Source organism: Jatropha curcas, chromosome 9, assembly GCF_041381405.1.
Source record: "Jatropha curcas cultivar XTBG-Jc1 chromosome 9, XTBG_Jcur_1.0, whole genome shotgun sequence".
NCBI lineage: Eukaryota > Viridiplantae > Streptophyta > Magnoliopsida > Malpighiales > Euphorbiaceae > Jatropha > Jatropha curcas.
This window is the reverse complement of record NC_143159.1, coordinates 20584836-20609790: the sequence shown is the minus strand read 5'-3', so window position 1 is coordinate 20609790 and position 24955 is coordinate 20584836. Positions and strand designations below refer to the sequence as shown.

General features: G+C 35.2%; 1 protein-coding gene and 2 pseudogenes across 1 annotated transcript; 2 read left to right on the top strand and 1 right to left on the bottom strand.

The window, feature by feature from the left end:
- Positions 1–195: 195 nt before the first annotated feature.
- LOC119369100 (tRNA nucleotidyltransferase cca2-like) lies at positions 196–24485 on the top strand (annotated as a pseudogene).
- LOC149493760 (uncharacterized) lies at positions 3677–5001 on the top strand (annotated as a pseudogene).
- On the bottom strand, positions 5813–7230 carry LOC149493759 (uncharacterized). The gene has a single exon (XM_089726216.1). The coding sequence runs from the start codon at positions 7100–7102 to the stop codon at positions 5999–6001; it is 1104 nt and encodes a 367-aa protein (XP_089582342.1). The 5' UTR covers positions 7103–7230; the 3' UTR covers positions 5813–5998.
- Positions 24486–24955: the final 470 nt, after the last annotated feature.

Genomic DNA, 24955 nt, shown 5'->3' with positions numbered 1-24955 from the left:
TTTCAAACCTAAGACTATGCCAAAATTTGTATTCGGTAATTGCTTATACATAATAAGTTTTGTTGCTTATACAAAATTTAAAAATTTGTATTTGGTTCACTTGTATTATAACAAAAAACATAAATGGAAACAATAATTATTTTCAACAAAGTCAAAACAAATTCCATTCATTTATGTTGGTATCTTCCTTTTTAAATGATTAAATTGGTGCGCTCTCTGTATGCTATTCATGATAACTATATAATTATTGTTGGACTAACATATGGCATTAACATTTCATTTTATGTTAGCTTGTTCTACAATATTAATACCAGTTCAGTTGAGGACTTTACTGAAAGAGGTTAAGATAGGCTTTTTATGCTGTTCTCTTTCGTTTATTATTAAGTAAATTTGTTACGTCCTTTGCATAAAGCTTTCTCACTTATATTACTCTTTCTTTCATTGCAGGCATTGAAGATCTAAAGTCTAGAAAAATAGTTATTCCTTTACCTCCAAAAGCTACTTTTTTGGATGATCCGCTTAGAGTTCTTCGAGCTATTCGATTTGATACTTTTGAATTTAGATTTTATTTGATTGTGTTGGGATAATTTTTTGGATAACACATGCAAGTTTCTTGCTCAGCATGTCTTGAAATAGCTTAGTATCAAAACTTGTATTTTTTATATCTCTATTTTGTTTTCTTAGTGTCATGTAATGTCTTCAAGAAACATTTGGGTTTTATCCTTTCAATTGAATTATAAATTTTCATTGAAATAAAACTCTACCAAACAATTAGAACTCATGTTGGTCCTTGGATAGGTGAAACATGTTGAACTTTGTAAATCTTCTAAGGCTTCATTTTAAACAGCTGTATTTAAGAAGTAAGATCAAACTCTACCAACTAATAACAGCTGTATTTAAGAAGTAAGATCAAAATTAAGTGATTGATCATTGCTCTGAAATTGCTATGCATATATGGGCAATAACTCAACTGCTGAAAACTTTTGAGTCCATGTCTATTATATAACCTGATCATGTCTTATAAAACACCTCAAATTTTTCATATGCGCAGTCAGCTAGCGTGATCTTACAACCTAATATTTTTCTTCACTTCTATTGGTTCTTTTTGTCTTGTTTCTCTTTTTCCATTTCTATGTCTTACATGGCTAATTTCTGGTTATTTAGGTGCAAGGTTTGGATTCATACTTGATGAAGAACTCAAAGTAGCTGCTGCCTGTGATGATGTGAAAAATGCTCTTGCAGTGAAAATTAGCAAAGAGCGCATTGGAACTGAAGTATGCTAACCCTCTTGAAAAGATGAATAGCATGTACGTCAAAATATTTTTTGATGTCTGGAAAGACATTGACTTGCTTGTGAGGGACTTCTTTATATCCATTGTGTACTATGATAGTAGTTTATTATTTATCTCATTGCTGCTCTTCTGTGCAGGTTGATCTCATGATTTCTGGCAATCAACCTGTTAAAGCTATGACACATATTTCAGATTTGACATTATTCTGGGTTGTCTTTCGTTTTCCTCCTAAGGTTGAGCCAGCAGTGTCAGAAGGATGCCACAAGTACGATATGGTGCATGATATCATTGATAATTACATCTTATCTATGTTTTTATATAAAATAAATCTGCTACTAAGTTTGGGTATCAAACTAGTCCAAAATCCAATTTAGAGTTTGTTATATTATTTAGCAAGAGTTTAGGAATGATGAAGGCATGCATCAGCGTGATTATAATTTATCTTTCTCGAGTTAGGCATGGCCACCAGTTCATTTTGAACTGGAACCAAATTGTATTGTAGATGAACCGAAACTGGATCGGAACCGTCGGTTCAAAATTTTGAACCAGAACCGGCGGTTCAAGGGCCGTTAAGGTTCATGTGAATGTTAAAATTTGAACTTGAACCAGTCCTGAACCGGCGATTCCAGTCCGGTTTGAACCGAAAATTTTCTATTTTTATTTTTAAAATAATAATCACTTAGCATATTTTATACATCTCTAAAAGTCTCAATAATATTTTACTACATGATATACTTTACTTAAGATTTTTTTTTTTTTTAAAATACACTTTACTTTAAAAGTTAAAAATCTAAAAAGTAAAATGGAAAGAAAAGAGAGAAATATTTAATTAAACTTATATTGTTTTTAACTTTTGTTTTTACGCTTTTAAATTGTTTACTAAGTTTAAAATTACAATTTTTTGAAGCATTTTTGAAAATTTTCTTATAATTTATTTAATTAATAACATTTAAACAAAATAAAGTGATAACTTATTTGATTATTTTGTAAATTTAATTAATTTTATTCTTATATGAGTATGAGCATTCTAAAATTATTGAAAATAAAATTTACCAATATTTTTTAAACTCATATTAATATTTGCGAAAATAAGATGTACGTTAAAACCATTTTTTTTTAAAAAAAAAAGCATATATCGCCAGAAATTTTGATCGGAACCGTACCGGAACCGGCCAAAACCGGAACCCGATTGGAACCGGCGGTTCAAGGATCGGTTCAGGTTCAACATTTCAAAAATTTTGAACCGTTGGTTCCATGAACCGGCCATGCCTATCTCTAATCTAGAAATTTTGTGGTCAAACATAGTGCGTTTTAAAATTTTCCTCCTCTCTCCTAAAAGTTTACTGCTTTGGAATTTAAAAATAGATGCAGCTTATTGAGCAAAGTAAACCCATTCATTCAATATCGTTTGAGCAGTTTTGATGTTTTGCATTTTTATTAAGAAATTTTTGTAGTATAATAGCAGCTGGAATGCACGCTATTCATGAGATACTGATCCTGAGAGAATTCCTATACACTTTTGCTAACATCATTATTATTGGGCTTAGAGAATGTCATTGTGTTTACAACAGCCTTTTATTATATATATGTTTTTTTTTCCTACTCACAGGATCCTTTTACCCATTTTAGGCTCTGTGTTGCTTACTTGGATGCTGCATGGAACCTTATTCAATCAATTGGGTGTTCTTTCTTCACTGTGAGTGAGCCACGAATTATTTCCCAAATCTTTTTACTTTCACCTTCTTCTGTTGACATTATCTAAAGTAGTTTCCATTTCAATTCTTTTTATGCATGTTTAGTGTGTTGTCTTTGGTTTTGAGTTATAAATACTGTCACATTTGCATTCTAGGATGAACAAAGGAGACTCTGTTAATATGCTGTGTTGTTTCTTCCATTCAGAAATGTTACATACAAGGATGAGAAGGGTAAAAAGTTACGGTCCTTGTTTCGTTTTCTTTATATCCTGCATCTTTTTGTGCTTGTTTCTTTATTTCTGGAAGCATGCAACGGATCCACATGAACACTAAACGTGCATCACAGGAAGTTGTTACCATTGTTTAGTTTCATAATAGGATGATGCAAATATTTAAGCCTTTTTCGCACCATTTGTTGTCCCCCTTGTATAATTCTCTCACCCTCTCTCAGAATGGGATTTTGACAGGGGACCACTTTACAGTTTAATTTTTTTTGGGCATCTTGACCCGGCTGCAACATTCAACAAAGTACAAACAATTTGATTTTGAATCATAATGAATGCCCTGAATTATCTTTTCAGGCTTTTGTCGTTTCTTAAATTTCTGATTGTACTCTGTCTGGGGTTTCAATACATGCATATCTTTATTTCGATATCCAATAGTTAAGTTTATTTGCTGCTGAAGCTGCCCATGTGTTCTCATGCTGCAGGCTCTGTTGTCAACTTTGTCTTCAAAGACTCTCTTAAGCAAAAAGTCAGCTGACTCTGAAACAGTGAGTTTAACCTATTCTCTTTGGTTTCTAACTGCATCTACTAATGATAGGATATAATTTCAACAGTCTCAGAGGCTTCTTGAAGATAACTTCAATTGTTTTTTTGTAGGTTATTAAGATACATAGGTTAATTGAGAAATGCTTAAACTTGATCCCTTTGCTTACTTCTGATGAGGACACCCATCCAGATGAAGTTGACTGGGGAGTAAAACTTATTGATGTGCCTTTCTCATCAGAACACCGCGTATTGGCAGGTATAAAGTTGTCCGCGGCATATTTAACCTTACCCTGAAATAGCCTGATTGCCTAAATCTGCCCTTTTTGGCATTCATTGGAATGGCTGCTCAGCCATTATATTAAATATATTACAAACAATTAGAGCATTCAGTGCAGTAAACTGCTTCTTGTAACTTTAATGATGCAGGATTTCTGCTACGAGAAATCAAAAACTTCGGGCGAGTTGCTTTATTGATATCTACTATGATATATCCCACCAGCACAGATTTTACTCAAGAACTTTTAGATAAACAGTTTCAACTCGACAAGAGAAGAGAACTATTTAAGACAGTTGAGAATGCCATTACAGGACTAGGTATGAAAATTCATCTGTGTTATATGATTCACACTCCTAAGAATTTTTATCCTTCTGAGCATAGGTATAGAAATGTCAAATACTCGTTATTTGCTATGTATATATTATAGACATAAGAAAACCCTAGTTTGTTTTATTTTGACTGGGAAGCTCCCCTGCATGTCCTTTTTCTGATTGTGATGTTTTATTTCCTCTTTGCAGCAACAAAAATTGCTAGCTTGGCAACTTGCCCATCCCACAGGAACTGCAGAAGAATGCCTTGATTGGATGAATGAAACGCACTCAAAGCGTACCAAAATGGCGTAAACATCAATCTAATTCAATCTCTATTTAATATAAGACCTCATCTAATCTGACTGGAAGTTGCTTTTGCAAGTTCCCCTGAGTTCCCATGAACATTCATGTAGCTTTGGGTAATAGACTGATGAAGAAATGATGGAAGACAGGTAGCACAAGAAAATTTCTCAAGTTTCGAGTAACAATTTTGTACAGATCTACAGATACGTACTTGAAGTTGCAGTAGAGGCAAAAGTATTTTGTTATAAACATTGACTATAGTTTCACCTTCTAAGCATAATTGTTAAGAATCAGAAAATTGTATTTTAACTATGGGCTTTATGACCCACTTATTCTACTGTGTTTACACTTGGAATCGCAAACATTTTGACTTGTTCATATAAGTGGCATATAGCTGTTAAATATTAGTTCATACAGCTGGTATTTTAACTGCTTTTGGGTTAATGTTCTTAAACGTCATGGAATTTGATGGAACCCAGATAAGTTTAAAAATCTTATAATGATTCCTTTTCAATTGATCCTCAAGAAGAAGATTACAATTCCCATCTTGGATCGTTTTTGAATCAGATGTCTGGTATGTGATTGAAATGTCTTCTGTGTACCATGGATATGGGCATGCTAGAGAAGCAACAGGATCAAGAACTCAACAAATCTCACATAACAGTCAATTTTAACTTACAAATCTAGTCTCAGTTTATCACGTCAGAAAAAATAGAAATCAATTCCCTATCAAATTCTTCTGTCAAGTGTCTGTTTTATTTTGAAAAACATTTACATGGAAACAAACAGAGGAAATTGAACATCTTAATTTCGTGTATTTCATTATTTTGGCAACAAAAAGGAAAAAAGAAAGCCTTTAAGACCAAATTACACAAACTGAAAGCCTTGCAACACAGGCCATTTGATCAGGCATCAAACCAAACATCTTGAAATCACACAAAACTTGCAGGAACATTTCTTTCAACCAAAAACAGAGTATACCGGACAATACATTTAAGTATGCAAGGAAGGAAGCAATCTTGCTCATATTCATATGAACCCATCATTCAAATGCACAAATTCAGAATTTCCCAACACATTACTAATTGAATGGAATTGAATATAGACAAGTTGAAAATACTAAATAATACTGAAAAGAAACAACACATATGTTTTGAATCCAGTACTTGATTTTCCTTTAATGAATCAACATGTAAATTGATTACACAGAAAACACCAATCATGTTACATATTTTTGAAACAAACTAAAAAAAAGAACCACCAAAAATGTTTTCCTTGTCATATCTGCAATTAAACAGCAGCTCAATGGCCAAGGTTGTGGAAAAGAGGAAGAGAGAATGTACAAGAGGCACTAAACAGAACCCGAGTCAGGATCAGAATCAGACCCCAGAAATTTCTGCATATAAGCAAAAAAATCCTCATTCTCATCAGCATAATCGATCTGATCAAATTCAAAGGTATTAGCATTATCCAGCAGCTCCTCAACACTAAATTCAGAACCCATTGGCTCATCACGATCAGCGCCTATCGTCAAACATTCATCCTCTCCAGGAGCCCAGATATCATTGCATTCTGAGACAACGTGTTCAAGCTCGTGTACCTGATTATTAGCCCTAAGTTCAGTTCCCAATGGATAATCAAAATCGCTACCTATAACCCAATTCCCATAATCTCCGTTTGCTCTCATGATACTACAATCTGATGTTACTTCTTGTTGTTCTTCTACTTGATTATTAGCCCAAAATTCAGTACCCATTTGATCATCAAAATCAGAAGCTATAACCAAACAATCATCATCTCCATTAGCCCTAATCTGGTTATAGTAGGACTCCGCTTCATTGTCATTAGCCTTGATACGCTTATTGCCAGTAATAACCATCTCACAGTTTACAACTTCACCACCCTCACAATCATCTATTTTCCTCTTGCCCTTATTTTTTTCCCCTGTTTTAGACCCATTTTTCCTCAAACAACAGAGCACTAATTCACGGTTCAAATCAGGCAAACTATACTCAAACAAGATCCAACCGCAATGGTGGCTTGAATTTCTGTTTTTGTATTTGAACCTTTTCTTGGTTGCTTCTATCTTAATCCTACAATCAAAATCTGCCCTAGCCGTGACTTCAAAAATTTTCCCAGAATCTTCTCTATGCCAGTTACCCTCACCAGTACCAACACTTCGATCAACTCTAGAATAGTCAGTAATCAACGTTTGTTTGTTCTTCTTCTGCGAGGCTTTCTTCTTTAATTCAGTGAAAAAGTAGAGATCCTTAACATCAGTTCTCTCTTCACCACCGAATCTCTTCCAGACTTCCCAGGGCTGTTCTCTTCCATATAACTGGCAGTCACTTACTATCATCTCCGCTGCCGCAAAAAGCTTTCCAGTGAGTTTCTTGTACAGATAGTGACCTGCTAACTCCTCATCGGTAGGATCGAACCGAAATCCTGGAAGCATGGTTGAATTCTAGTCTCCCGTTCTTAAATTTCTCTAGAAATTCTTGAATTTTCTCAGCTTTCTCAGGGAAAAGTAGCGCAGAAGCCAAATAATAGTTTGGGAATCAAGCAAAAAGAGGGAACAAGGGAAAGCAATAAATACCTAATGGAGAGACGCGGGATGTTACCGTTAGAAGAAGATAATTTGAAATCTTAGTTTTATGAGTTATGCGTGTGGACAGATAATTTAAATCTTTGTATTGGCTATATATAAATCTTTAAAAGTGTTTAACATTGTGTCTAACAATAAAAAAAACGCATTGGTAGATATATTTATTTGCTAATGAAAAAATGAAACTCTAATAATTTTAAATGAGTTGGATTTAAGTAAATTATTATGTAATATAAAATTCAAATAATCAATTAGTTCTGCAAGTAACCATAATCAAATATTATAGTACTCAAACTCAGCTTAACTATTGGGTCGAAGCTACTCGATTTTAAGTTTAAAACAATTAAAATCAAGTTAAACTCAAATTTTTTTGTTAGTCCAATCGAAATTGCTCATAAATAGTTTAGCTCACTTGCATCTCGATTAATTGGATACCTTGTGCAAAAGACCAAGGTTGATTAAGTTTTACTCCCTAATTAAAAGTATGTGATGTAGTGCAAGAAGTTAAGTTTCGACAATTGACGCTTTTGGAGGCAATTTTTGTAGAAATGATGAAATGTTTTTTGACAATTAAGTTTCAAATTCTAATCTGACTCATTGAGCAATTTAATTTATAAAATTTTCATACATTGAATGTTTATTTAACCACTTTCAATTATTTGATATGTGTTTAAGAAGAGTAATTTTGTAAATTAAAATATCCAACAAATTAAATTAAAGTTCGATGCATCCATTTTTATAGGAATTCAAGTCTTGAATCTTGCAATGAATCTTTATTTTGTTTTTGAGATATTGTGAATGCTAATGGATTTTATTTTCATTGTCTTAAAAAATGTGAATTTGATTCCGCTTAGATACAATGTTTTTACAGAATACCTTTACAATAGAATCTTTAATCCTTTCATTGAAGCTACTACCGTTATATAGTCATTCAAGCAACAGAGCTAGGAGGCCAAAAAACAAATAAGTAAGGAATAATTTAATATTTGGTCCTTGAGGTTTGAATGAAACATTCACAGTAAAAATGGTTGTTTCCCTTTGAGTGTTTGACTTTCATTGATTAGAAATCTCATCACTGCATTAAAAACACAAACAAAGGTAGGAACATTTTGGAGATTTCTGTGAAATAGTCGAATATTGTTAATAACCGTTAACATACAATAATAAAATATATTAAAATAATAATACTAGACTCCTAAATAAACTCTAACTAACATATAATATAGGATTCGTAATCCTTATCCTAAATCCAATATATATACTCTAAATTTACCCTAAGGACACGTTATTTCACAATTTACTACACCTCAAATTTCGAGAGCTTAACAATTGGTGCGGTGAGCGTGGAAGACACCTTTAAACCCTAAAAAATCCCACAGTTTTTCTCAATTCCTATGGCTAATGATTCCACTAAACGCCTCAACATGGAAGACCAAGAAAACAACCATGGCGAGGCCAACCAAAAACCCACATTCGCCCCTCCAACAACCACTGATCCCCAGGTAGTAGCTACTATATCTCAGGCTTATTCGTTGTTTACCACTATGCAGAAACGCCTCTTAGAGAACCCTCTACCTATTGGCGAGCCAGTACCACCCACCAGGCCGGCGAACCCCCCAACCTAGAACATAGCCTCCCTCCCACCTCGCCTAAATACCGAAGTCATTTAGTGTCTGATCGATACCATGAGGCAGAATCGGAGGTGGACCCTAATGGGATTAACCTTAGCAGCCAAGAGCTAAGTCACACTTAGCCAGTCTTGGACGGAGCTAATCTTCAAAATGTTGTCAAGGAATTGGTTTGAGAGTGTAGAGAGACAAGAGAACCATGGGATTATGGTCTTCGACAAGACTCGCGCTTGTCAGCTGATATTTTGGCTGTAGCCTTCCCACCAAAGTTCAAACTTCCTACTTTCCAATCATATGATGGATCTACCGATCCCCGAAGCCATCTGGCGACCTTCCGAACAATGATGTACTGGAGGATCTAATGTGCAAGGTCTTCCCAACTACCTTGAAAGGAGCAACTCAAGAGTGGTATCAAACACTCAAAACAGGATCTGTTCATTCCTTCTCCCAGTTAGCCACAATATTCCAAGCTTGTTTTATAACATGTGTATCATCCAGAAAAATATCATCTGACTTGGTAGATTTAAAAAGAGAAGAGGGGGAGACTCTAAGGCAATACGTATCCAAATTTCAAAGAATGGTGATGCAAATGGAGAACTTGAATGATGAGGTGGCCATTAGCGCCATGGCAAAGAATTACAAGTACAATAAGTTGTTTAAGAGTTGAAGTATAGACCCTCCCCTGACCTTCGCCGAGATCATGGTGCAAGCTCACAAATACACCAAATCAGATGAAGCCTATCAGGCACAACAGCATAGATCGCCTAAAGAAGAGTGGTATAGGCACAGAAGACACTCATCCCTAGTAAGGAGACGATTGCCCTGAAGGGGGTTGCCCATCTGGCTCCCACGAACTAGTTACTCTGTTCGAATGCCATACTTAAGAGATGGCAGACCATAATAAGATCGAGAGTTTACCCCTTTGAACAGACCATGCTCAAAAATATTGTCTTGAGTTAGAGAACATGGCGATCAAATTCAGTTCTATTATCCTAGAAAGATAAAGCAGGATACCTTGAGCCATCGAGATAAAAGCAAGTATTGTGAGTTCCATAGGGATGTAGGCCACGAGACCGAAGCCTGCTGGCAATTAAAGAAAGAGATAGAATGCCTTCTGCAAAGAGGCGAACTAAAGCAATTTGTTGGGAGAGCTCGGAGGGAAAGTGAATAGAAAGACAAGAAGGTGGAAAAATGTCATAACCTAGGCACAATCCACACCATATTTGATGGCTCATCGGGGGGGTGACAGCAATGCAACTAGGAAAAGGAGAGTTAGGGAAATGTATTCCATTCTACCCTAGCAGAAATCAAGCGCTAGTCCGCCCATATCATTCTCTAAGGTGGATGACAAACTTGTACATACTCCACAGAATGATGCCCTAGTAATTAGGGGAATTTTGGAAAACTTTCTAGTAAAAAGAATCTTGGTAGATAAAGGTAATGCAGTGAACTTGTTGAGCATGAAAGTGTTCAAGGCTTTGAAACTAGACCAGGCGAAGCTTAAACCTGTCCGAACCCCTTTAATCGGCCTGGCAAGAAAACCTGTACAATTTTCTAGATCTATAGACATAACCCTAGAGGTCAGAACTAAAGTCTCATCAAGGAAACTCAAATTGGAGTTTATGGTAGCAGACATTCACTTTCGATACAATTCTATGTTGGGAAGACTAGCCCTATTTGAATTGGCAGCGACCACATGCATCAGGTATCTCACCATGAAGTTTTACTCCGACAAGGGCGAAGTCATCGCTATTAGGGGAGACTAGAATATAGCTCGGGAAGTAAATATGATAGCACTGAAAGGGTTACCTCTTACCCTACCAATCATGTGGATGCTAGAATAAGAACTACCACAAAGTCAACCAAACACCAACCCTTTGATATCCCCAAACATAATACAGACCAGCCCAACACCTGTGGGTAAGCTGATCACATGGGAAGGGAAATAGGGGAAGAACTTAATGTCAGGAGATGATCTTTCGAGAGAGGTACATGATAATCTTAAGACAGTTTTAGGGGATAATGTTAACAGCTTCAGCTGGACTGCGAAAGACATAATTGATATCGATCCTGATACCATATCTCGCACGCTCAGCATAGACCCAAGCTTTAAATCGATAAAGCAAAAAAAGCGGAATCATGGTCTAAAAAGACAACATGTTATTGCAACTAAAGTGGATAAGATTTTGAAATCAAAGTTTATAAGGAAGGTGAACTATCTAGAATGGCTAGCGAACATAGTTTTGGTACCGAAGTCCAATGGAAAATGGAGATTATGTGTTGACTTTACTGATTTGAACAAGGCATGCCTTAAAGATCCTTAACCTTTGCGCAATATAGATTAGCTGGTAGATTCAGTAGCCGGCTATGAAATATATAGTTTTATGGATACAGAAGTTGGATGAGGAAAAGATGAGCTTCATCACTAATAGGGAAATTTATTGTTATCAAGTCATGCTATACGGATTAAAGAACGCAGGAGCCATATACCAGAGTTGGTCAATAGCATGATCCAAGATCAGATAGGTGAACCGTAGAAGTATATGTAGATGACATGATAATAAAAAGTACTCAAGCTGTCGACCATCCTAGAGACCTACATGAAGTGTTTGAAATCCTGAATAGGTTTAATATGAAGTTCAATCTAGACAACTACACATTCAGAGTTAAGGCGAAGAAATTTTTGGGTTTTATGATATTATGAAGGGGGATTGAGGCGTACCTTGATAAGATCAAGGCAATTTTGAAGATGCAAGAACCCACCAGCATTCATGAAGTTCAATAGTTGAATGGTCAAATTACAGCCTTAGTGCGATTTATCTCCTACTTGGCCAAGAGGCGCATGCCTTTCTACCAAACCCTAAAGCAGTTGAAAGGTTTTCAATAGGATGAAAAGTGCTAGCTCCCCTTTGAAAGAATTAAAGATTTATTGTCTTTTGCTCCCCTCTTGAGCAAACCTAAAAAAGATGAGCCCTTATACTTGTAGTTAGCTGCTATTGAAAATTTTGTTGCATCAGTATTGGTTAGAGAAGAGGAAGTTGAGCAATATCTTGTTTATTACATTAGCAAAGTCCTAAGGGGTTCTAAGCTCAGTATCCAAATGTTGAAAAATTAGCATTCGCTATCCTTAATTCGACGAACCAGTTGTGGCACTACTTCCAATCTCACACTATAATTATCCGAACTAACTGCCCCCTAAAAAAGATCCTATACCGAGCCGAAACTTCCAGAAGATTGGTGAAATGGTCGATTAGATTAGGAGAATTTGATATCAGGTACACTCCTTGTACCGTAATGAAGGCACAAATGCTTGTAGACTTTGTGGCCGAAATTTCTAGTGAAGATGAAAAAGGCGAGCCTGAAGCCGAACTCCTGAACCCCAGCTACAACACTTGGCAGTTGCACACTGACAGGGCCTTAGGGAGCTCGGGAGCTACATCAGGGGTAATCTACAAGGGCCAAGAAAGAAAAAAATTCAGTATGTCGTACGCCCAGACTTTACGACAACTAACAATGGTGCCGAGTATGAGAGTTTAATAACCAAAAAGCGAAATCTATTCAAGTACCATTATCTAGCCTTATTCCTCTTACACAAGTTAGAAGAAGAAGGCAGCATTAGGAAGATGACCTAAATAGAACGGGTGAACAATAAAGAGGCAAACTCCATAGCCAAAGCTGCAACGCGGGAAGAAGATTTATTAAGGGAAGTGATTGTCTAACACCAAAACCGGCTGAGCTATAAGTTAAATGAAGTCCTTGTATCCCAACCGGTAGTAACTGGATGAGTCCGATCATTGACTTCTTATAGAATGACGTTTGGCCTAGCAATAAGTAAGAGGTGATCAAGCTTTGCAGGAAAGCGGCGAACTATGCAATGGAAAATGGAGAACTCTGCAAGAGATCAAAATCACATCTATGGGTGAAGTATCTAACTGAGGAAGAAGGCAATTACATTATAAGGGAGACCCATGAAGGTGTTTGCAAGGCACATGAGGGCTCAGAGGTATGCTTCGAAAAATATTGCTCTTAGGATACTATTGGCAAATAATGAAGAAGGATGTTAGCCAGCATATTCGCCATTGTAGCACTTGTCAAAAATATGATCGTGTATCCAGAAAAGCCTTATCAGAACTACAATCCTTATCATCAGCCTAGCCTTCGCTCAATAAGGGATAGAAATTCTGGCGCCTTTTCCCACAACAAGAGCGTAAGAAAGTTCATGCTAGTTGCAATTGATCACTTCTCCAACTGGGTAGAAGTCGAGGCCCTCAGCACCATTACCCCAGCTCGAGTTATTAGCTTTTTCAGGAACAATGTGATATTTAGATATGGCATGCCCCATAAAATCGTTACTAAAAATGGTAAGCAATTTGACTCAGGAGTCTTCAAATCTTTTTGTGAAGACTGGCACATTGGGCTTCATTTACCTTGGTAGCCCACCCACAAACTAATGGCCTTACTGAAGTCATCAATAGTACCATCCCGCAAGGCTTAAAGAAGAGGTTGGATGGAGAAAAAGAGAACTAGGTAGATGAACTAAATAGCGTCCTATGGGCTTATAGAACCATGCCTCGGCAAGCAACATAGCAAACCCCTTTCTCTTTAGTATATGGGACCAAAGCAGTTGTATCAGTAGAGATCAGCATACTGTGAACCCCCACCCCAAATGTTAGGCATATGATGCATATGACTAAGGGCAGAAATGCATGTGAATGTGTGAGTCGCCACCTTGTTTAATTATTTTAGGGTAAACTAGGAAAAAACCCTAAGTGACTCCAATTTTAATTAACCTAATTACTAGATTAATTATCCCAATGTCTAAGGCCTGGTTTGCAAACCCGAGGTGGATCCCGAGACCATGTCATGTTGATGAACTAACCAAAGAATGAATGCTTTGCAGGGTGATTAATGTAATTGGACCAATGAAATGTTTAAGTGATTTTGACTTGCCACTCGAGGTTAAATCCCAAACGTGCCTACGTACTTCCGTTTGAATGGAAGATCAAAGTTCACGTAGTTCGATGGGCTTTTTTTTTAAAGGGCTTTGAATGGGTATGCTTAATGCATGAATGTGTGTATGCTTCGTGCATTTTGTTTAGGCATTTTGCCAAAAAGGTTGATTGATTTATTGAGGCGTTTGTTGCCAAAAGGAGGTGTTTGATTGGGCTTATTGTTGCCAAAAGGAAGTGTTTGATTGGGCTTATTGTTACCAAAAAGAAGTGTTTGATTGGGCTTATTGTTGCCAAAAATGGATTAAGGCTTTTAGCCAAAGAGTTTTGTGATTTAGGCAATTTGTTTGCCAAAAGATTGGTTTATTTAAAGGCTTTTAGCCAAAAATGTGTAGATTTGAAGGCTTCTAGCCAAAAGTGTTGATTTAGGCAATTTATTTGCCAAAAGATGTTGATTGGGCGATTGTCGCCAAAATTGATTGATTTACGGCAATTTATTTGCCAAAAGATTGATTAATTCAAGGCGTCTTGCCAAAAATTGATGTATAATTTAGGCAATTTGTTGCCAAAATGATTTATTAAACTGTAGGCAATTTGTTGCCGAAAACGTGATTGATTAAGGCTTCTAGTCACAATTATTGATTAATTGGACTTAAGCCGGACTGTTCGAAATAAAGGCAATTAAACCGTAGTTATTAATTAACTAGGCTTTTTAGCCAATATTGTCGGATTTAGCATTAATACCACGATTATTAATTAACCGGGTATTTAAGCTTAATCATATTTGATTGAGGCAGTTTATTTGCCTAATTGATGACATGAATGCGTTTATGTAGTTGTAGAGTTATTAGGAGTAGAAGAGAAATATGCATGAAGTGCTAAAATTAAATGAGCGAAGTTTTGTTTATTTACCTGAGTTAACCGGCGACCGCTTCTTAGCTTCAGCTTGAAAAACTCCGGATTAAGCTCCTCGTTTGGGGAATATTAATTTAGAATTAATTTAATTTAAGTGGTCAAATATCAAAGCAAGAAAGCAATAAAAGCTAAATTAAAAACGCAGAAAAGCAGTAAAAGAATCGCAAGGAGCATAGGGGAGAAGGAGCGTCCGTCAACACAGACTGAGTGAGTAAAACTGAGTGCCCGGGGCTATTTTTATAGGCAAAATCCTGGCTGGAGGGCGGCAGCTGCCGCCGAGGTCGGTGGCAGCTGCCACCGGGGTCGGCGGGCTTGGTAGTCTTTCGTTCTAAAAGCTTTTTCGGGGGTTCCGTACCTCCAAAAAATATTCCGGGACCTGTTCTGCGATCCTCGTAATTTTCCGAACGTTTCAAGTACCATATTGGCATACTTTTGGTAAACTTTCCGAATGGCCTCCGGTCCGGTCGAACTGTTTGCAGTCTGGAAAAATAGGCTTTTTCTGAGCCTCAAAATTTGAGTATTCACACATACCTAGCAAAAGAGCAGGAGTGTACGAAGAGCTCGACAGCAATGAGAGCCTAAAAATTAGCTTAGACTTGGCAGAGGAGCTTAGGGAGGATGCTGCGGTCCGAGTTGAAGCATACAAACAAAGGATAAGAAGATACTTTAATAAGCAAGTTCAAAGTAGGTAGTTCAGAGAAGGAGACAGAGTATGGCGAAAGGCAGAGATAACCATATGCTTAACAGATGTGGGTAAATTAGGATAGAAATGGGAAGGTCACTATGAAATTTCGAAGCATTAGGCCCAAGAACATATAAGCTGAGAAAGATTGAGGGAGTTGAATTACCTCGGACATGGAACGCTAATAATCTAAAAATGCATATTGTGTCTCTAGTTAATAATATGTAAAGTAACTTTTGTATTTGAATAATAATAAGGCCTCAGGTTTTTTCACTTAATGTATCAAGCCTTTCAAAGATAAAAAAGGGCATGATGCACTAAGTTTTTCCTGAAGGATCTTACTTAAAAAATTTTCTCTTTCCAGCCTTCACATTAGTTCGCTAGATGACTTATGCGGTCCTTTTCACTAAGTCCATTAGCTTGGACATTCGTAGCCTGTCCAGATGACCTAAGCAGTCCTTCTCATTAAGTCCATTAGCTCGAACATACATAGCTTGCCTAGATGACCTAAGCAGTCCTCTTCGCCAAGTCCATTAGCTCGGACATACGTAGTTCGCCCAGATGACCTAAGCGGTCCTTTTTACTAACTCCATAGATTTGGAAACACGTAATTCACTGAATAAAATTTAAGTAAACCCTTAGGCTCGATTATACACAGTTTGGATTTTAACTTTAAATCTGAAAAGTAAAAGAAAAATACTTAGGCAAATATGAAAAGCTCAACACACGAGCAATAGTGATAATTTTCATTCATTTCATAAAAAGTGATCACATAGTTATTTTACAAGGTATCCCTATTCAAAAAGATAAGTTACAAAACTTTTTACCCTCTATAAATCCTAATCTAGCTATATGTCTTGGTCAGTAGACCCATCCCTAGTTGCACCTCGCCCTTTTGAAGAAATGAGGTGAATATCAGCAGATACCTTAGTTTCTACCCTTGGTGGAGACAAATAATCGATAGGGCGATTTGCATCCTCTTCTCCTTCCTCGTCTTCATCACCCTCATCTAGGTATACTTCATTTATCCAACCCCAGTCAACTTTAGGCTCCTTCGCCTTCAGTTCGGTTAGAATGTTCGTCCTCAAGCTTAAGCATGCCTTTGCCAGATCATCTTCCTCAGACCCCACTTAATCCTAAAACTTCTATAGCTCCTTCTCATCTCTTTTACCCTACTTTCAAGCTCTTTATTCTTGTTGAGTAATTCCCAGCTCTCCTCTCTCAACCTGTCTACATCAGCATCTCGAGTCGCAATCTCTGCCTTATGCTGAGCCTCCTGTTCCCTCATGGTAACTTCAACACCCTTTAGTGCATCCTCCATGTGGTTTTTCTTCACTTTCATCTTAGTATAACCTATCTTTAACTTGGTTATCCAAGCAAAGTTCATACTGTTGGCGTTGATAGCTTGAAACAAGCATTGGTTGATTAGATCCTTTATCTCCACATCGTCAGAATAAGGCAACTGAAGAGTCACCTCATTTAATAAGGCAACTCTTCAAGTACCCCCCCAAACCAATGCCTAATTCTTTGCAAAATAAAGATGCCATAAAATGACAGCCTTCACAACAAGCAACACAACAAAAGCTTATAAAAAAAAACTAATGAAATAAACAGACACTAAAAATACATAAACACTACATTTGGGCATAAAATGAGCAAATAACTAATGGGGAACTACTGTTAACATACAATAATAAAATATATTAAAATAATAATACTAGACTTCTACATGAACTTCAACCAACAGATTATGTAGGATTCGTAATCCTTATCCTAACATGACTATCATAAATCCAGTATATATACTTCAAATTTGCCCCAAGGATGGGTTAATTTACAATTTACTACACCTAAAATTTTGAGAGCTTAACAATAACTAAGCAATTAAATTTTGAAAAAGATAACCAATGAGTTTTGTTTAGTACACTGAAACTATTTGCAAAAATCTAAAAGTTTCGAATTCAAATCTCCACTTACCTAAACTAATCCAAAGTTAAAAGTTGAAAAGCAGAACCTATCCACTTTAGTTTCAAAGCATGGAGTTGTATCCAAGACTATGAATTTGCAGCCAAGAAAAGTTCAAATTTCAAAAGACAAATGAGAGACCAATATAGATAACATAAATACTTTAGGCCTAAATAAAAAGAATGGTATACATGTGCATGTCAGAGTTTGTTATAATTTTTAGAATTTTAAACCTACTTCTTACTCATTAATCTATCATCTATCTCGTGTTAGTTTTCCAATTGCATGCTTGATTAAAACTTCAAGTATGTTTAAGAAGCCATGGAAAATCAAGTTAATAAATACAAATCACATTTTTTTTATTATTATCATTAATTTATTTTGAGATGTTTTATCAGAACTACAATGAATTAATTTTACAGTCTTCACTTTTCCAATTTAACCAGCAAATGACTACTGCCTATTGTTAAGTTTTTCAAGTAGACTATCTAACTACTGACTTATGTGGTATCCATCAATAACTACATCAATAGGCCAAATTAAACCATTGGTCACTCAAATTTTTAAAGCTAATTTTAGTTTGGTAATTAAAGATCCATTTGTTTATTTGATGCCAGACTTTTTCATTTAACAAAGCAAATATAATCATATTAAAATTTAAGAGCAATCCTACCAGGAAAATACAAATCCAATAGGGTTTTTTTTTTTTAGAATTAGGGAGGTGGTTTTCGAGCCTAAGACTATGCCAAAATTTGTATTCGGTAATTGCACTAGGCATAGCTTGTGAGTGCAATGAAATATCAAAATTTAAAAATTTGCTTATGCATAATAAGTTTTGTTGAAATATTCAAGATATTTTTCAGCTCAAGGCAGGTTCACTTGTATTATAACGAAAAACATAAATGGAAACAATAATTATTTTCAACAAAGTCAAAACAAATTATTCAGCAATTAGCTTCGTGAATAAATTACATTCATTTATGTTGGTATCTTCCTCTTTAAATGATTAAATTGGTGCGCTCTCTGTACGCTATTCATTATAACTATATATTTGTTGTTGGACTAACGTATGGCATTAACATTTCATTTTATGTCAGCTTGTTCTACAATATTAATACCAGTTCAGTTGAGGAATTTACTGAAAGAGGTTAAGATAGGCTTTCTATGCTGTTCTCTTTCGTTTACTTTTAAGTAAATTTGTTACGTCCTTTGCATAAAGCTTTCTCACTTATATTACCTTCTCTTTCTTTCATTGCAGGCATTGAAGATCTAAAGTCTGGAAAAATAGTTACTCCTTTACCTCCAAAAGCTACTTTTTTGGATGATCCACTTAGAGTTCTTCGAGCTATTCGATTTGGTACTTCTGAATTTAGATTTTATTTGATTGTGTTGGGAATTTCATTTTTCTTTTTCCTTTTGGTGAAATTTGACTACACATAATTTTTTGGATAACATATGCAAGTTTCTCGCTCAACATGTCTTGAAATAGCTCAGTATCAAAACTTCCTTGTTTTTTTTTTTTTTTTTTTTTTTTGTATCTCTATTTTGTTTTCTTAGTGTCATGTAATGTCTTCAAGAAACATTCGGGTTTTGTTCTTTCAATTGAATTATAAATTTTCTATGAAATAAAACTCTACCAAACAATTAGAACTCATGTTGGTCCTTGGATAGGTGAAACATGTTGAACTTTGTAAATCTTCTAGGGCTTCATTTTAAATAACTACCAACTAATAACAGCAGTAATTAAGAAGTAAGATCAAACTTAAGTATTGCTCTGAAATTGCTATGCATATATGGGCAATAACTCAACTGCTGAAAACTTTTGAGTCCATGTCTATTATATAACCTAATCATGTCTTATAAAACACCTCAAATTTTTTCATATGCGTAGTCAGCTAGCGTGATCTTACAACCTAATATTTTTCTTCACTTCTATTGGTTCTTTTTGTTTTGCTTCTCTTTTTCCATTTCTATGTCTTACATGGCTAATTTCTGGTTATTTAGGTGCAAGGTTTGGATTCATACTTGATGAAGAACTCAAAGTAGCTGCTGCCTGTGATGATGTGCAAAATGCTCTTGCAGTGAAAATTAGCAAAGAGCGCATTGGAACTGAAGTATGCTAACCCTCTTGAATAGATGAATAGCATGTGCCTCAAAATAGTTTTTGATGTCTGGCAAGACATTGACTTGCTTGTGAGGGACTTCTTTATATCCATTGTGTACTATGATAGTTGTTTATTATTTATCTCGTTGCTGCTCTTCTGTGCAGGTTGATCTCGTGATTTTTGGCAATCAACCTGTTAAAGCTATGACACATATTTCAAATTTGACATTATTCTGGGTTGTCTTTGGTTTTCCTCCTAAGGTTGAGCAACAGTGTCAGATGGATGCCACAAGTATGATATGGTCCATGATGTCATTGATAATTACATCTTATCTCTGTTTTTATGTAAAATAAATCTGATGCTAAGTTTGAGTATCAAACTAGTCCAAAATCCAAATTAGAGTTTGTTATAGTATTTAGCAAGAGTTTAGGAATGATGAAGGCATGCATTAGCGTGATTATAATTTATCTTTCTCTAGTTAAGTATGACCACCGGTTCATTTTGAACTGGAATCGAACCGTACTGTAGATGAACCGTAATCAAATCAAAATCGTCGGTTCAAAATTTTGAACCGGAACCGGTGGTTCAAGGGCCGGTTAAGATTCATGTGAATGTTAAAATTTGAACCTGAACCAGCCCTGAACCGGTGGTTCCAGTCCAGTTCGAACCGAAAATTTTCTCTTTTTATTTTCAAAATAATAATCACTTAGCATATTTTATACATCTTTAAAAGTCTTAATAATATATTACTATATGATATACTTTACTTAAGATTTTTTTAAAAAAAAAATACACTTTACTTTAAAAGTTAAAAATCTAAAAAGTAAAATGGAAAGAAAGAGAGAAATACTTGGTCTAAACTTATATTGTTTTTAACTTTTTTTTTTTACCCTTTTAAATTGTTTACTAAGTTTAAAATTACGTTTTTTTTTAAGCATTTTTCAAAATTTTCTTATAAGTTATTTAATTAATAACATTTAAACAAAATAAAGTGATAACTTATTTGATTATTTTGTAAAATTAATTATTTTTATTCTTATATGAGTATGAGCATTCTAAAATTTATTTAAAATAAAATTTACCAATATTTTTTAAACTCATATTAATATTTTCGAAAAAAAGATATAACGTTAGAACCGATTTTTTTAAAAAAAAATATATATATATATCACCAGAAATCGTGATCGGAACCGTCGGTTCATCAAAACTGTACCGTAACTGGAACCCGACTTGAACCGGCGGTTCAAGAGCCGATTCAGGTTTAACAATTTAAAAATTTTGATCCGTCGGTTCAAAAAACCGGAACCGGCGGTTCAATGAATCGGCCATGCCTTTCTCTAGTCTAGTAATTTGGTGGTCAAACATAGTGCCTTTTAAAAGTTTTCTCCTCTATCCTGAAATTTTACGGCTTTGGAATTTAAAAATAGATGCAGCTTATTGAGCAAAGTAAACCCATTCATTCAATATCGTTTGAGCAGTTTTGATGTTTTGCATTTTTATTAAGAAATTTTTGTAGTATAATAGCAGCTGGAATGCACGCTTTTCATGAGATATTGATCCTGAGAGAATTCCTATACACTTTTGCTGACATCATTATTATTGGGCCGCGAATTATTTCCCAAATCTTTTTACTTTCACCTTCTTCTGTTGACATTATCTAAAGTAGTTTCCATTTCAATTCTTTTTATGCATGTTTAGTGTGTTGTCTTTGGTTTTGAGTTATAAATACCGTCACATTTGCATTCTAGGATGAACAAAGGAGACTCTGTTTATATGCTGCGTTGTTTCTTCCATTCAGAAATGTTAAATAGAAGTATGAGAAGGGTAAAAAGGTATGGTCCTTGTTTCTTTTTCTTTATATCCTGCATCTTTTTGTGCTTGTTTCTTTATTTCTGGAAGCATGCAACGGATCCACATGAACACTAAACGTGCATCACAGGAAGTTGTTACCATTGTTTAGTTTCATAATAGGATGATGCAAATATTTAAGCTTTTTTCGCACCATTTGTTGTCCCCCTTGTATAATTCTCTCACCCTCTCTCAGAATGGGATTTTGGCAGGGAGCCACTTTACAGTTGTATTTTTTTGGGGCATCCTGACCCGGCTGCAACATTCAACAAAGTACAAACAATTTGATTTTGAATCATAATGAATTCCCTTTGGCCCTGAATTATCTTTTCAGGCTTTTGACGTTTCTTAATTTTCTGATTGTACTCTTTGTCTTGGGTTTCAATACAAGCATATCTTTATTTCGATATCCAATAGTTAAGTTTATTTGCTGCTGAAGCTGCCCATGTGTTCTCATGCTGCAGGCTCCTGTTGTCAACTTTGTCTTCAAAGACTCTCTTAAGCAAAAAGTCAGCGACTCTGAAACAGTGAGTTTAACCTATTCTCTTTGGTTTCTAACTGCATCTACTAATGATAGGATATAATTTCAACAGTCTCAGGGGCTTCTTGAAGATAACTTCAATTGTTTTTTTGTAGGTTATTTGTTGGAATTCTAGGGAAGGAGAAAGGGAAATGCATAAGATGATTAACAATGTTTAGCACTTCATTGAATTAACAAAAGGATATGTCTATTTGTAGGCTTACAAGTGAATTAAATAAGATCTAAAAATACTCTTAAAAATCATTAATCCTAATAATAAAAACATCAAATTCTATGCAAAAAATATGGTCTAACTAAAATTGAAATCTTAAAATATTTTTAATAATATTTTTTTGAATTAATCCTAACATTCCCTCTTAATTCAAACATAATATATTTTTTTATTACGATAATTTTTTTTTTAATCTAGCATTTGAAGCACCTCTCTCAAATTAACTTTGTTGAAGCACTTCCAACTCATCATTTTGATGCACTTCTCACCAAATATTGATGCACTTCTCATCAAACTAGCAAATGAATTTTAATTTTTTTTTAAGCACTTCTCTTCAAATATTGATGCACCTCTCATCACTTTCTTTATTTTGAAGCACATCTCTCCAATGTTCTCATAGAGCACATCTCTTCAATACTCAAAAAAGAATTTTTTTTCAACCACCCTTCTTTCAAGAAATTCCTCACCAAGTAATTTAATTTTGTTAATAATGGACATGAGATTGTTAACATATTCTTTGACACCTTCATATGTTTTCATTTTTGCATCTCAAATTCTCTTTTGAGATTCAAAACTTGCATCAATTTCGTTTCCTCGTTGCCTTGATGCTCATTTTTTAATGAGTCCCATATCTCCTTTGTTGTTTCACATGTCATAATACTTGTGAAAATTATGTCCGAAATAGAAGAGTGAAGGCATGTTTTGCTTTGAATTTTTTGGCTTTTTCTTCGTTATGATTCTTAATTTGAACCATAGTTGGGTTGGATGGCAACGGAGGGATTTTTTTTTCTGTTTCAACATCCTCCCATAAGTCATAAGCTTGTAAACAAATTTTCATTTTAACAACCCATAGCTTATAATTTTCACCAACAAAAATTGGAGGGGAAGAAAATGGAATAGTGTTTGTGGCCATTATATTTATTTATTTATTTATTTATTGGCTCAAAGGGATAGGCTCTGATACCAAAAATATTGAAATTTTAGGGAAGGGGAAATGGAAATGCACAAGATGATTAACAATGTTTAGCACTTCATTGAATTAACAAAAGGATATGCCTATTTATAGGCTTACAAGTGAATCAAATAAGACTAAAAATACTCCTAAAAATCGTTAATCTTAATAACAAAAACATCAAATTCTATGCAGAAAATCTGGTATAACTAAAATTGAAATCTCAATATATTTTTAATAATATTATTTTGAATTAATCCTAACATTATTAAGATACATAGGTCAATTGAGAAATTCTTAAACTTGATCCCTTTGCTTACTTCTAATGAGGACACCCATCCACCAGATGAAGTTGACTGGGGAGTAGAACTTATTGATGTTCCTTTCTCATCAGAACACCGCGTATTGGCAGGTATAAAGTTGTCCGCGGCATATTCAACCTTTCGCTGATTTCTCTATGATTCTTTCTTATTTGGCTCGTCTATTGATAACTTTCACTACTATAAACAATCATTCTAGTAAATACCTATAAATTTGTAACAAGTCACCCAACCTCTGTCATTTTATTCTAGATAGTCAATTTTCTATTCTACACAGTAAGTGACCACAATATCCGTGACCGTATAGATGTGCCGGAATAGTTCAGTATTCTTACCCTGAAATAGCCTGATTGCCTAAATCTGCCCCTTTTGGCATTCATTGGAATGGCTGCTCAGCCATTATATTAAATATATCACAAACAATTAGGGCATTCAGTTCAGTAAACTGCTACTTGTAACTTTAATGATGCAGGATTTCGGCTACGAGAAATCAAAGACTTCTGGCGAGTTGCTTTATTGATATCTACTGTGATATATCCCACCAACACAGATTTTACTCAAGAACTTTTAGATAAACAGTTTCAACTCGACAAGAGAAGAGAACTATTTAAGACAGTTGAGAATGCCATTACTGGACTAGGTATGAAAATTCATCTGTGTTATATGATTCATACTCCTAAGAATTTTTATCCTTCTGAGCACAGGTATAAAAATGTCAAATACTCATTATTTGCTATGTATATATTATAGACATAAGAAAACCCTAGTTTGTTTTATTTTGACTGGGAAGCTCCCCTGCATGTCCTTTTTCTGATTGTGATGTTTTTATCATGATACAGGTCTTGAAAAAATCTGGGACGTATAGCGATTGGTTAATGGCAAAGATATTATCAGCGTTTTGCAGCTTAAATCAGGAGGACCTCTTGTTCGGGAATGGGTAAGGCATTCGTTCTTTCCCATAGTTGAGAGCTACTATAAAATTTCTTGATTCTAATTTATTTCCTCTTTGCAGCAACAAAAATTGCTAGTTTGGCAACTTGCCCATCCCACAGGAACTGCAGAAGAATGCCTTGATTGGATGAATGAAACGCACTCAAAGCGTACCAACGTGGCGTAAACATCAATCTAATTCAATCTCTATTTAATATAAGACCTCATCTAATCTGACTGGAAGTTGCTTTTGCACGTTCCCCTGAGTTCCCATGAACATTCATGTAGCTTTGGGTAATAGACTGATGGAGAAATGATGGAAGACAGGTAGCACGAGAAAATTTCTCAAGTTTCGAGTAACAATTTTGTACAGATCTACAGATACGTACTTGACTATAGTTTTGAAACAGGAAACGCGGTTCAGGTAACTCATTTCTAGATTTTAAGTGATCGAAGCTAAGATGCTTAGTTTTGAAACTTAGAGCAATAACTAGTGCAGTTGTGGGATTGGGCGACGAGAAGAGTGCCTTTATAGAAGGAAGGAGCGGTTTTATAAAACATGAAACAGGAAACAGGAAAAAGGAAATGGTTTTGTTCAAAATAATAGCGGCGGGACCCAACGCCGAGGTTGTTTGGGCCTGTGTTCGTCTTGAACTT